This window comes from Gopherus evgoodei, chromosome 4 (genome assembly GCF_007399415.2).
Source record: "Gopherus evgoodei ecotype Sinaloan lineage chromosome 4, rGopEvg1_v1.p, whole genome shotgun sequence".
Classification (NCBI taxonomy): Eukaryota; Metazoa; Chordata; order Testudines; family Testudinidae; genus Gopherus; species Gopherus evgoodei.
In genome coordinates, this window is record NC_044325.1 from 151,866,154 (window position 1) to 151,877,802 (window position 11,649).

Consider the following 11,649-nt stretch of genomic DNA (forward strand, 5'->3'; position numbering starts at 1 on the left):
GTCATACAGGAAGTGCATAGCAGAGCAGGCATGTGAACCTGGGTTTCCTATGGCCTAAGCCAGTGCCCGAGCCCCTGTGGTGGGGCACCAGCAGCAGGGGTATGTCCCTTCAGTGTTCCCCAATCACTCTGCTCTCAGTTCTGGGGCCCAAGGAGGCAGCAGCCCAGAGCAGTAATTGCAGAGGAAGTCTGGCTCAGCCCCTGCAGCCCTAGCCTGGAGCACAGAATCATAGAAATGTAGGGCTGGAAGGGACCTTGATAGATCAAATCCATCCCCTGCACTCAGGCAGGGTTAAGACTTAGACCATCTCTATCTAACATGTCCTTAAAAACCTCCATTTACAGGGATTCCACAACCTCCCGAGGGAACCTGTTCCAGTGCCTAATTATCCATAGAATTAGGAAGTTTTTCCTGAATCCCCCTTGCTGCAAACCAAGCCGATTCCTTCCTGTCCCACTCTGAGTGGGCATGGAGAACGGTTGACCCCTGTCCTCGTTATCATAACCTTTGATATATTTGAAGGCTGTTATCTTATCCACTCTCAGCTTTCTAAACTCTAGACCAAACAAGTCCTGTTCTTTCAACCTTCCCTCACAGGCCAGGTTTTCTGAACCTCTGATCATTTTTGTTGCTCTCCTCTGGACTCTCAACAATGTGGTCCACATATTTCCTAATGTGTGGTGCCAAGAACCGGACACAGTGCTCCAGCTGAGGCCTCACCAGTGCTGAGAAGAGAAGAACAATTACCTCCCATCTTACATACGACACTGCGGTTAATACGCCCCAGAATGACATCTGCCTTTTCCGCAATAGCATCACACTGTTGACCTGTAGTCAACTCGTGATCCGCTGTAACCTCTAGATCAGGGGTCGGCAACCTTTCAGAAGTGGTGTGCCGAGTCTTAATTCATTCTAATTTAAGGTTTCGCGTTCCATGCATCTGGGAGCGAGACTCCCCACCCAGCTCCACAGACTTGTGCTAGAGTGGTCACGGTAGCTGTCGTGCTACAAAATACCGTGTAGACACATTGCTTGGATGTTGCTGCTCAGGCTGGAGCTCAGGCTCCCAAGCCGACACCCCTCCTCCCATCTCCCCCCACACCACCCTGAATGCCAGCACAAGCTGTAGTGGCTACATAGGCAGGTTTAGCAGGCTAACACGAGCCCTCCTAACAGGGCTGCTGGAACGGGGGAGATCTATTTTACCAGACCATGGCCCACCCACTTTTACTGGCCGAGCAACGGGTGGGAGGGGATGGAGAGGAGCAAGTGGGGGGCAGGGTCTTGGGGGAAGGGGCAGAGCAGGGGCATGGCCTCAAGGGAAGGGGCAGGGCAGAGCCTCTAGGAGTAGGGGTGCTACAGGGAGTTCAGGTGCCCGTGGTCCCCCTGCTTTGAGTTTCTGCTGCTCCTGCCTGCCAACACAAGGCCACAGACCCAGGCACACTCCCAGGTGCAGTGATCACACCCCCAAGGGTTTACACAGGGAATACCCAGTCCTGACTCCGCCCCACCCACGTCCCCTTCCCACTCAGCTGGGACTGGGAAAGTTTGGCTCAGGTTCCGCTACTACTTATCACAGTCCAAGTGTCCTCTCCTTCCCTCCCTCCCAGCAGCTGCTGCTTCCTCCCTTGCATTCGCCTCCACCTCCCACCACAAAATCCTCCTTGCCACCAACGAGCACGACTGCCCCACTCTCAGCCAGGTACCACCTTCTTTTTAATTTAAATACAAAAGGTACAAAAGTTGCTCTATATTAAACTAATCACAAGAACCAGCCCCTATTGGTTAAGGTGAGAATTACAGTGATTTCCCCTTTCAGCAGGCTGGGAGATAGGCAGCCCCCTCTCCCGACAGGGCCCTGACAGGTTGGTGCTGGTGGACTTAGATGGACAGCAAAGACCCGGAGCAGCTGCCGGGTTCTGGCTTGGGGAATGTCTGAGGAGAAGCAGAGCAGAGCCTCGTCCTGGCAGCGGTGGAATCGCCTTGCCCGAAGCCCTGATACAAAGGACGAATGGGTCTGTAATGGAAGTGAGAGCGTGGGGGAAGGGCACAGTATACTGCAGTGTTCGAGGCTCTGCAATCTGCTGGAGAAAAACAGAACAAGAACCCGGAGCTGGAGAGCTGAAGCCAGACGAATTCACATTAGAAATCAGGCCCCGATTTTTCTCACTCAGAGTGGAACAAACGCCCAAAGGAAGTAGTGAATCCTCCATTTCTTGGTGTCTTCAAAACCTGACCGGCTGCCATTGTGGAAGAGGCTTTAGTCAAACGCAGGTCATAAGGCTCAGTGCAGGGGTAACTGTGGGAAATGTAAGCGCCTGGGCTACACAGATCAGACTGAAGGATCTAATGGTCCCTTCTGGCTTTAAACTCTAGGAGGGCATCGCTGGGCTTTTTGTATCCAAAGGGAGGGATGCGGTGGCCAAGAGTCGGCCCTGCAGAGGAAGGAATGTAGCTATGGCGATTCAGGGCTCACATCCTTTATCTTCCCAGAGACTAGGATAAAATGGGGATGCCCCCCCAGATTTGCGGTCCTCACCAGCGCAGCCCAGCAGCTGTTCAGTTCAGCCTCCAGCCCTTCACGCTCCGTTGCCAACAGCATGCAGCAGCCAGGGGCTGAGGTGGCTGGGAGAGCCAGGTGAGGAGAGGGAGCTGCAGTTTGGTTTGGGGCTCTGCTGTTGGCAAATGAAGGATTTTTCCACTGATGTTTTAAACAAAATCCCCAAACAAAAACAGATAAATAGATTTCATTCTTGTCCAGATTTTTCACTGAAAAGTTCAATATTTCAGCAAAAAAACAAACAAAAAACCCAACACTAAATTAAAACCAAAATATTTTGATTTGGAAATGCTGTCGCAGTTCCAAATGGGTGTTGAAATTTTGGTGCCTCGTGATCGCATTCTCCACTGTAGTCTGGGCTCCAGCATGCACCATGGTCTCTCCCTTTGGTGAGGCAGTTGCCTCATGGGAATCCCTGGCCATGGTGTATCATGGGAAATGTAGTCCAGCTGAGGGCCCTGGTCCATAGATGAGAATGGGGATGAGGCAAGTGAACTACAACTCCCATAAGTTATACCCACATTGAAATATTTTCTGGTTTTGGCTGAAATAGATTTGGTTTTTCAACAATAATTTTTTTTCTCAGAAAGTAGATATTTTATCTTGTTAAAAACCTGATTTTCCATTGAAAAATAATTTCAAGGGGAAGTTTTCATGAAGCCCTCGTCTTAACCAGTTGTGACATCTTTGGAAACATGGGGAAGAACCAGAAATGGGTTTTCTTCCCTGCAACAGACACTGGAAGCAAAGGGAGAGAGAGAGAGGGAGACAGAGAGTGAGTGAGAGTGTGTGTTCATTCCCCTTCCAGATCTGCAACAAGGAACTTGCACTTGTCCTTCAGCGCCTCGTAGAGCTGGTCCTTGCAATACTTGTTCCAGCTCACCATGAACTCGTATAGCTTCCGCATTTTCATTGGGTTGGTTCTCTCGGCTGTAATGGTCAGATATTGCTCAGTGTCCAACACGTCACCCAGCAGCTTATCTAGGACGCCCTCGACCAGAGTTACTCGCTGGATGAGCTGTTCTCGGTGCCGGTCCACAAAGTGTGTCTCTGAGGGGAAAAAGAGGAACACAAGATAGTACAGAAATGGTCTGCATCATGCTCTCTGCTGCACTTTCATTAGCAACACTGTCTATTAGCGACTCTGTTATCGATGCATTCTATTTGATTATGTGCATGGTCTATCAGCTACTCCAGATATAAGAATCCACATAGTCTATTAGCTACTTCATTATCCACACAGTCTGCTCACTATTCTGTTATCCACAGGATCTATTTAATTATCCACACAATCACCTGCCCATCTTGATTAACTGCTCAAATGCCTGTATTGCTATTGCCCCTTTTACTGGCTCAGTCCCTAGCTATTGACCCCCATGGGGCCCTCTGTACTCAAGCAGATTTTCTCTGCTCTGTAACCTCCCTCCCATGCATAATTAATCTGCTTTGCCCTGTCATTCAAAACCAATCCCCAACCCCTCCTGCTAAGCCCTGTCTCCCCTTCACCTCCAACTCCATTCAATGCACCACCAACAACCACACCTCCAGCTCCACCTCCGTTCCCCCACTCTGATCCAGCATCCACCATCACCAAATCCTTCTTCTGGGCCCAGTGTCAGCATTTTAACCCCATCCTCATCCTTGATTTCTCCACTGCTTCAGACACCATCCATCATACCCCTCCTGCTTGGTACTTTGTCCTACCTTAGGCTCCAAGACTCCCTCCTCTGCCTACTGTCCTCCTACCTCTCTGGTTGCTCCAGTGACTCATCCAGCGGATCTCCTCCCTGTTGCTCCCACTTCTCTCTGAGAGGATCCCTCCTTTTCTCCCTGTTCTGAACTGTTCCCATGGCTCTAGCTACTATCTTCATGCCTGTGACTATCAAATCTCTGCTCTTGTTCCCACTCCAACCCAATCGCTCCTCTCAGTCCTGTCTCTCTGAAGCCTCCTCCTGGATATCTTGCTGTCAGCTCATATTGGCCAACCAGATCTCCCCTGCGAGGCCCTCCGTTCTCTGCCTCTTGACAGCACTAGCATCCTCCTTGCCACTCCAGCCCATGACCTGGCTGCATCTTTGACCTGGTCCTTCTCTCGACATCCCCATATCCAGGCAGTGCCCAAATCTTGCCGCGTCTTCCTCCTCAGTGTCTCTGAGATCTGTCCCTTCGTCTGTCCACAAAAGCTTTCTCCAGGTCTTTATCCCCTTCAGCCTCCTTCACATCCACATCAACCCCTCTCCACTCCATTCCAAACCAAGGTGATATGGGATTTGAGAGGCCACTATCTTGGTGCCCAAGGGTTCAGTTTTGGCTCACAACAATGGTGTTTCTAAAAGTTGGGTCCAAAGGGAAACTTAAACCCTCAGCCCCTTTGAGTTCAAATCCACAGCCAAGATTTGAGTCAGATCCAAAACTGAGAGAAGCCTGTTTTCATCACTGGGTTTAGCTCTGGCCCAAGATGCGGGTAGGAAATCAAAGGAGAGCCACTGGCAGAACTCTGGCACTGTGGAACCTGACTTCACCCTGATTTGGCCTTTAACCCTGAGCTGCAGCCTAACCCTGAGCTGGACACGCACTTCTGGGCCCATCTACCTCTTGCCCCACTCTCCATTCAGCTCTCTTCAATGTCATATAAAGACTGTGCCCATCAAAGCTTGCCTCTCACCTTTTCTACCAGCTGTGCTTCCTATGTCTTCCCTGGAAATGGGCTTAAATTCTCTGGAGTCAGGTGTAACTTCTTTGGAAACAGCAGTAACTTCCCTGGAGTAGCGGGAAACTTCTTCAAAAACAGGAGTAACTTCCCTGGAGTTGGGGGCAACTTTTTTGAAAATAGGAGTAACTTTCCTGGAGTTGGGGGCAACCTCCTTGGAAACAGAAGTAACTTCCCTGGCGTCGGGGGCAACCTCCTTGGAAACAGAAGTCACTTCCCTGGCGTCGGGGGCAACCTCCTTGGCGTCGGGGGTAGCTACACCTGTTCAGAGACCCCAGGAAATAGAGTTAGAGACCAGAAGAAGACATTACTCAAGCTGTTTCACCAGGGAAGGTGAGAGTAACTGTCCTTTCTGCTTGTATTGGATTCCGAGTCAGGTATAGAGGTGAAAGGCTCAGCAAAATCATGTGTGTGGTGTTTCTTGCCCTGACACCCTGGCTAAACTGGCCATCACATTTCTTTGGGAAAAACATCATCCTTCCTGTATTCTTAACATTAAAAATGTCAGGTTCTTGCTTCCCAATATGTTTTTCTGGAAGGACTTTTCTGGTCTGGACTTTTGTACTCACCTCAGCTAAGCAGCACTTTAGAAGGTCCCAGGAAGTCAGGACCTGAGATTAGTGTTAATTACTTTGCTCAGGAACACCACTCCTGGACCAAGACTCTTTGCCCCAGGCATTGTAGACTCACGGAACAAGAAGATGACCCCTGCCCCAAAGAGCATGGACCCATAGGTCTGATCCAGGACAGCAGGGAGAAGTGGGATACTGGGCTAGATGGACCCAAAGGTCTGATCCAGGACAGCATGGGGAAGGCGAGATACCAAGCTAGATGGGCCCATTGGCTGGATCTGGAGCAGCAGTTCCTCTGTCCCATCACTTTGTTCCAGGAGAGCTTGAGGGCTCTCTAGACCCCATTATGGATGAATCCCAGTTCAAGCTAGAGTGGGTGGAAACCACAGATATGGGGCCTCATCCTGTGAAACCTCACTGGGGTATCACCCAGCGCAGCACTTGCTGTTAGGAGAAGCCTCAGTAAAGGGACTGGGATTGCTCACAGATGCCAGCAATAGGAGCTCAGCAGTGAGTGACTTATTTCCAGGGTCAGGTACTAAAACTACCAAGTGCTGCAGTGACTGACACCTGAAATATAATCCAGACCAGCAAACTGAGGTCCAGGAGACAGACTGGCTGGCTGGGGCAACAAACCAGAGTATTAGGATCTAGGGCTGGAGACAGATACACAAACAACCCACGGGCAATAGCACTCCACCTTTAAACTCAGACTGACCTTTGACCTCCAGCATCCCGGTGCTCCTCTCAATGAGGGTCTGCAGGGCCACATGTCCCACCTGGCAGATGAACTCTGCCCCATGGTCTCTCTGTGCCAACAGGGTGAAGGACAGCGTCACCATCTGCTGGTAGGTCTCTTTGTCTTTGGCACGGGTCTCCTTGTGGATGATGGCATAATCAGCAGAGTCCTTGATGGGCATGGCCACACTGGCTCCACTCTCCCTCCTGAGCCAGGTCACAGTTAGCTCCTGGGGGAAGTATCCTGCGATGAAGCAGCTGAAGGCCACGTGGCTGCCCTCCAACAGCGGCTGAGACTGGAATATTTCTGATACCTCTGGGCTCCGCAGGACAACTGAAAAGTAAAATGGATAGAGAGAGAGGAAAAGAGAAGTCAAATGGATAGAGAGAGAGGGAAGGAGAAGTGAGGCTTCCATCTGTAGCGTCTGCTAATGGCCACTATTGGAGTTAGACTATTGGACTAGATGGGTCCATTGATCTGATTTGAGGTTGTAGGGAGGGGGCAGGATACAGTCCAGACTGGCCCAATGATTTGATCCAGAGTGGCATGGAGGGGGCAGGATACCAGGCTAGATGGGCTCATCGGGGCAGTTCCTATGTCCCATCATTACATTCCAGGAGGGCTTGATGTCTCTGGACTCCAGCATGGATATCTGTTGGGGCAGAGAAGGGGACCCAGCCCTCTCTTCTCAGCCCCACGTGGTACCAGCTGAATCCACAAAGGCAGGGCTTAAATTCAGCTGTTCGGAGCAGAGCTCCAGTAAATATTTCCCCTTGACTCCAGCCTGATGCTGTTGGCGCTCAACCTGGGATCCTAGTCCTCTGGGGGGCCATGAGCTGGTTTCAAGGGGTCCATGGTGCCCCGCAGCTGAAGCCCAGAGCCACAAGCCCAGGCACCTCTTGCGGAACTGAAACCCCAAGCCCGACCCCAGGGGGCTCGTCTGGGGCTGAAGCCCTGAGCCCCGAATGGGAAGGAGGGATGGGCCTGGAGGACTCCAGGAGAATGTAAGCACTGCAACAAGGGAACTACTGACCTGTGTGTCCCTCTGCATTGTCCAAAGGGAGAATTTCCAGCTGCTCAGAGTCAGGAATCACTGTGGGGGAGGACTCTGGAGCAAACGAGACAGAGAGGAAGCGTCAGTGCTATAGAGCGAGTCGCAGCTCAGAGCTGGAAGGGGCAGAGACCACTAATGGGAAGCCTTATCCCCCCAATACTCGCCATGGTGCTACCAGGCACAGAGCTCCCTGCCTGAAGGCACTTACAGTACATCTCAGTAACAGAACATTCACTAGACAGGGAAAAGAATCTTCATCTGGCCTCTTTCTACAGGAGCCAGAGAAGGGCATAAATGGGGAGGTAGGAGGAGGGCACTCTGCCGTTTGCCACTAGTCCATGACAGGAGGAAATGGGGGTGATGATCCCCTCGGAAATCTAGGGGGCTGGGGAAGAGCCCTGAGCCAAAGCTGTCCCAGGCATAGGTGCCATCTCCATGGGTGCTCCAGGGCTGGAGCACCCACGGGGAAAAATTGGTGGGTGCTCTACATCGACCAGCAGCTCCCCACCCTCCCGCCCCAGCTCACCTCCACCCTGCCTCCGCCGCCTCCACCTCCTCCCTTGGGCGCACCGCTGCGTTCTGCTTCTCCCCCTACCCCAGGGTTTGCGCCGCGAAACAGCTGATTCGCACAGCAAGCGCTGGAGGGGGGAGGGTGAACACAGCACGCTCGGGGAAGAGGTGGAGCCAGGGCAGGAATTTGGGGAAGGGGTCCAATAGGGGCAGGGAGGGGGCAGAGTTGGGTCAGAGACTTTGGGGCAGGGGTTGGAATGAGGGAGAGGCCTGGGGGTGAGCATGAGCACCCACCGGCGCTGGGGAAAGTTGGCTCCCATGGCCCCAGGTGTCTCCAAGCCTGGGATTTGGAAAGGGAATGATCTGTCCCGGGCTGGGGGAAAGGAATCCTCCTTTCAGAGCCTTTCACGTGCCTCTTGATCTTCACCCCACTCACCTGCTGCTACGGCTGTGGCACCCATAGGAAGGGGCTTGCTCTGCACAGCAGTGGCTGCAGATTCAGGGGGCACTGAATAAAAAAGGGGAAAAATCAGTCTCGGACCCATAGTCAGCTCACAGCACAGCCCACCCTCTCCCCACACATACACACAGAGGACAAACTTAGTTCTCAGAGGCCAGAACAGGAGTGCAAGTGAGATAGCAGAGCAGGGGAGAGTCGGGACAAAGGGAGAAGGAACCATAATTGCAGAGAAACAAGGGTTCAGAGAGCTAAAGCAGATGCTTCTGCCCCTCAGCTAGATTTGTTCATTGACCCTGTTCTAACTATCACATTTTCTTTCAAGTGAATGCTGCATAGACCTACTACAAATGGGGCTGGGGGGATCTGGTCCAGGGAATGGGATGGAAGGAGGACAGATATGGCAGTGGAAAGGAGTCCACTGGGAAGGAATAGGGTTCATTCTTGTGCAGTCTGCAAGGCCTGTGTTGGACACCTGTCATGGGGAAGATTGAGCAATTCATAATTAATAATAAAAAAAAAAGCTAAGGAAATTCTCCATTTAAAAACAAAATTTTGTTAACCTGCAGTTTGGGTGGAGAGATTCTCTCACTTACTTTACCTAAAACACCCCACAGAGCACTCTCAGCCCCACGAAGAAGGGCTCTCCAGGAGTCCCCCCTGGGAGCTGAGAGCAGGAGCCCTACCACTGGAGCTGAAAACAGAATTCTATAGCGAGATCATGAGCGAGGCTCAATTTTACCTAGAAATCACATCTCTCGCGAAGCATTCGTGAGCATTGGCATGTCTGCACTGGGACGGCCCAGCCACGGACTGGGCCCCCATTGCGACAGGTACTGTACAAAACCCAGAACAAAACGAGCGTCTCTGCCTCCAGTGAGTGAACAATCCACGTAAACTGGTGAGTGTTCAGCTGGTTTGGGGGGTGCTGCTGGTCCAAGGGCCTGAGTTAGGGGGTGTGTGTGTGTTGGGGGGGCAGCAGGAATTTTTGCCAATGGATCAACAATTCTCTCTTACTTTTTACACATGAGGTGGTGGGTGGGGAGCAGATTCTCCCCAGGTGTAAATGGTCCCTAATGCCACACCAGCTCAGGATGTGGCCGGAAAGGAGCAGGGGAGCTGCAAGGCAGAGAGGGGAAGGGGCTGGTATGAGAAGAGAATGAAAATGAAAATGAAAGTGAAAGCGGGGGGAGGGGGGGAGAAATCCCAGCCTGGAAAAGAGGGGAAAGAAAGGCAGATTGGGGATTGTTTCCAGCTCCCAGAGTCCCTCGCGAGGGGGGGGGATTTAGTCGTGTCCAGAAACAAGGGGGCCGGCTGGGGGTTCCCCCATCTCTCTGTACCGTCTGTGCCGAGTGCCTCTGCCAGGTTTCTGATGCAGTCCGGATCTGTCAGCACCTTCACAGCCACCTCCAGCCCGCAGTGCTCGGCGCTGTCCCTGAGGCCGTTAATATCCGGGGCCGGCTCCGCCCCTCCCTCCGGCGTGTCCGCGGCGAAGAGCTTCTCCCCCTCCCTCCTCAGACACTTCTCCAGCCTCTTGCCGAAGCGCTGCAGCTCCCGCTCGCCCTTCTTCTCCAGGGGGCCCAGCAGCTGCTTCACCAGCTGCTCCATGGCGGCCCTGCCCGAAGCGAGCTCGGCGCTGCTGCCCGCCTCTTCTGGGAAGCGAGTTCCCCATCGGCCTCCCGGGGTCCCTTCGCCCCACCCCCGTGGGCATTTCTCGCGCTCGTCACTCTCCGACAGCGACCGAGGGCGGGGCCGTGCTGGGCTGGCGGGAGTGGGGGCAGGGCTTCAAATCCAGGCTCAGCACCGGGGGGGGGGCTAGATAGGGTGATGAAATTTCTCAAAGGGAAAATGGGACACCCCGGGTGGGACTAGCCCGAGCCCTTCCTCCCCCCCACCCCATACTTGAGTGGCCAGAGCCGATCGCCCAAGCCCCCCCTAGGGTGACTAAACAGCAAATGTGAAAAATTGGGACAGTGGGTGGGGAGTAATAGGAGCCTATATAAGAAAAAGATCCCCTCCAAAAAAGGACTGTCCGTATAAAATCGGGACAGCTGGTCACTAGCCCCCACTCCAACCTGGGGCTGACCCAAGACCCCCCCTGCTTGCCCGAGCCCACCCCACTCCCCACATGGGGCTGGCCTCGCTGCTTGCCTGAGCCCTGCCTGCCCCCCTCCCTGTGTCCAGCTACTCCCCCCCCCCCGTGTGGGGCTGGCATCACCACTCCCCCACACACTCATTCCTCTGCGCCCCACCTTTTTGACAAAAGTGGGCATTTGTCCCATTTGCTCTTGCCAATTGATGAACTTTTGCCACAAAAGCTGGGTCGGCCAGGACAGGGCTTAAAAACCGGACTGTCCCAGCCAAAATAGGACGTATAGCCACCTGTGGCGGGGTGAATTCACCCAGCACTGGAGAGGGAAGGGTTAACTCCTCAATGTGGGCAGAGGAAACCACGCCCCCACATTCCTACTGCTCAACACCCCCCCCGTCCTGCTCCTTCCCCCAAGTCCCCGCCCCTGCCCCGCCTCTTTACCGCCTCCTCCCTGGAGCACACTGCGTCCCCACTCCTCCCCTTCCCTGCTCGAAAGTCCTATGTGCCACCAAACTGCTGTTAGGTGGCAGGCGGGAATCGCTGTGAGGGGGAGGAGCAGGGATGCGGCACACTTGGGGGAGGAGGAGGTGAAGAGGAGGTGGGGGCGCGGGGAGCTTGACTGATGGTGGGTGCAGAGCACCCACTAATTTTTCTCTGTGGGTGTTCCAGTCTTGCAGCACCGATGGAACTGGAGTCTATGAGCACCAGTTTAAGAGGAAGCAGCTCACCACCGGAGAGGAAGGATGTTCCTTGCTGGCTCCAGCCCAGGAACCACAGGAACCTTGGACTGCAGAAGTCAGAGGCGCTGAGACCCTAGCAGATGCCCAGTTACCTGTGTATGCCCCAGGGAGGTCTGAGCTACAGGGATTTGCACCAGCTGAGGAACCTGGAGACCCTGAGGACATGCAGACCGCCACCAGGAGTAACATGGCAGGAAATAGCCTTGGGTGTGGGG

At 53.4% G+C, this 11,649-nt stretch overlaps 1 protein-coding gene across 2 annotated transcripts; it reads right to left on the reverse strand.

Moving 5' to 3' along the window:
- Nucleotides 1–581: 581 nt before the first annotated feature.
- On the reverse strand, nt 582–10,309 carry LOC115651434. 2 transcript variants are annotated; one of them, XM_030562482.1, is made up of 7 exons: nt 9,943–10,309; nt 8,582–8,653; nt 7,615–7,689; nt 6,561–6,914; nt 5,506–5,531; nt 5,226–5,463; nt 582–3,610 (listed from the first exon to the last, which is right to left on the reverse strand). In XM_030562482.1, the coding sequence occupies exons 1-7, from the start codon at nt 10,208–10,210 to the stop codon at nt 3,354–3,356; spliced, it is 1,290 nt and encodes a 429-aa protein (XP_030418342.1). In that variant the 5' UTR covers nt 10,211–10,309; the 3' UTR covers nt 582–3,353. The 2 variants fall into 2 exon arrangements, with proteins under 2 accessions (XP_030418342.1, XP_030418341.1); XM_030562481.1 differs by having other exon boundaries at nt 5,226–5,531; nt 9,943–10,308.
- Between the last annotated feature and the right edge of the window lie 1,340 nt (nt 10,310–11,649).

Coding starts and splice junctions, on each gene's coding strand:
- LOC115651434 (XM_030562481.1), bottom strand. CDS start 10,210: ATGGAGCAGCTGGTGAAGCAGCTGCTGGGCCCCCTGGAGAAGAAGGGC. Junction 8,654..9,942: donor AGAGGCACTCGGCACAGACG/GTACAGAGAGAT, acceptor TTTTTTATTCAG/TGCCCCCTGAATCTGCAGCC. Junction 5,532..6,560: donor CGGGATGCTGGAGGTCAAAG/GTCAGTCTGAGT, acceptor GTCTCTGAACAG/GTGTAGCTACCCCCGACGCC.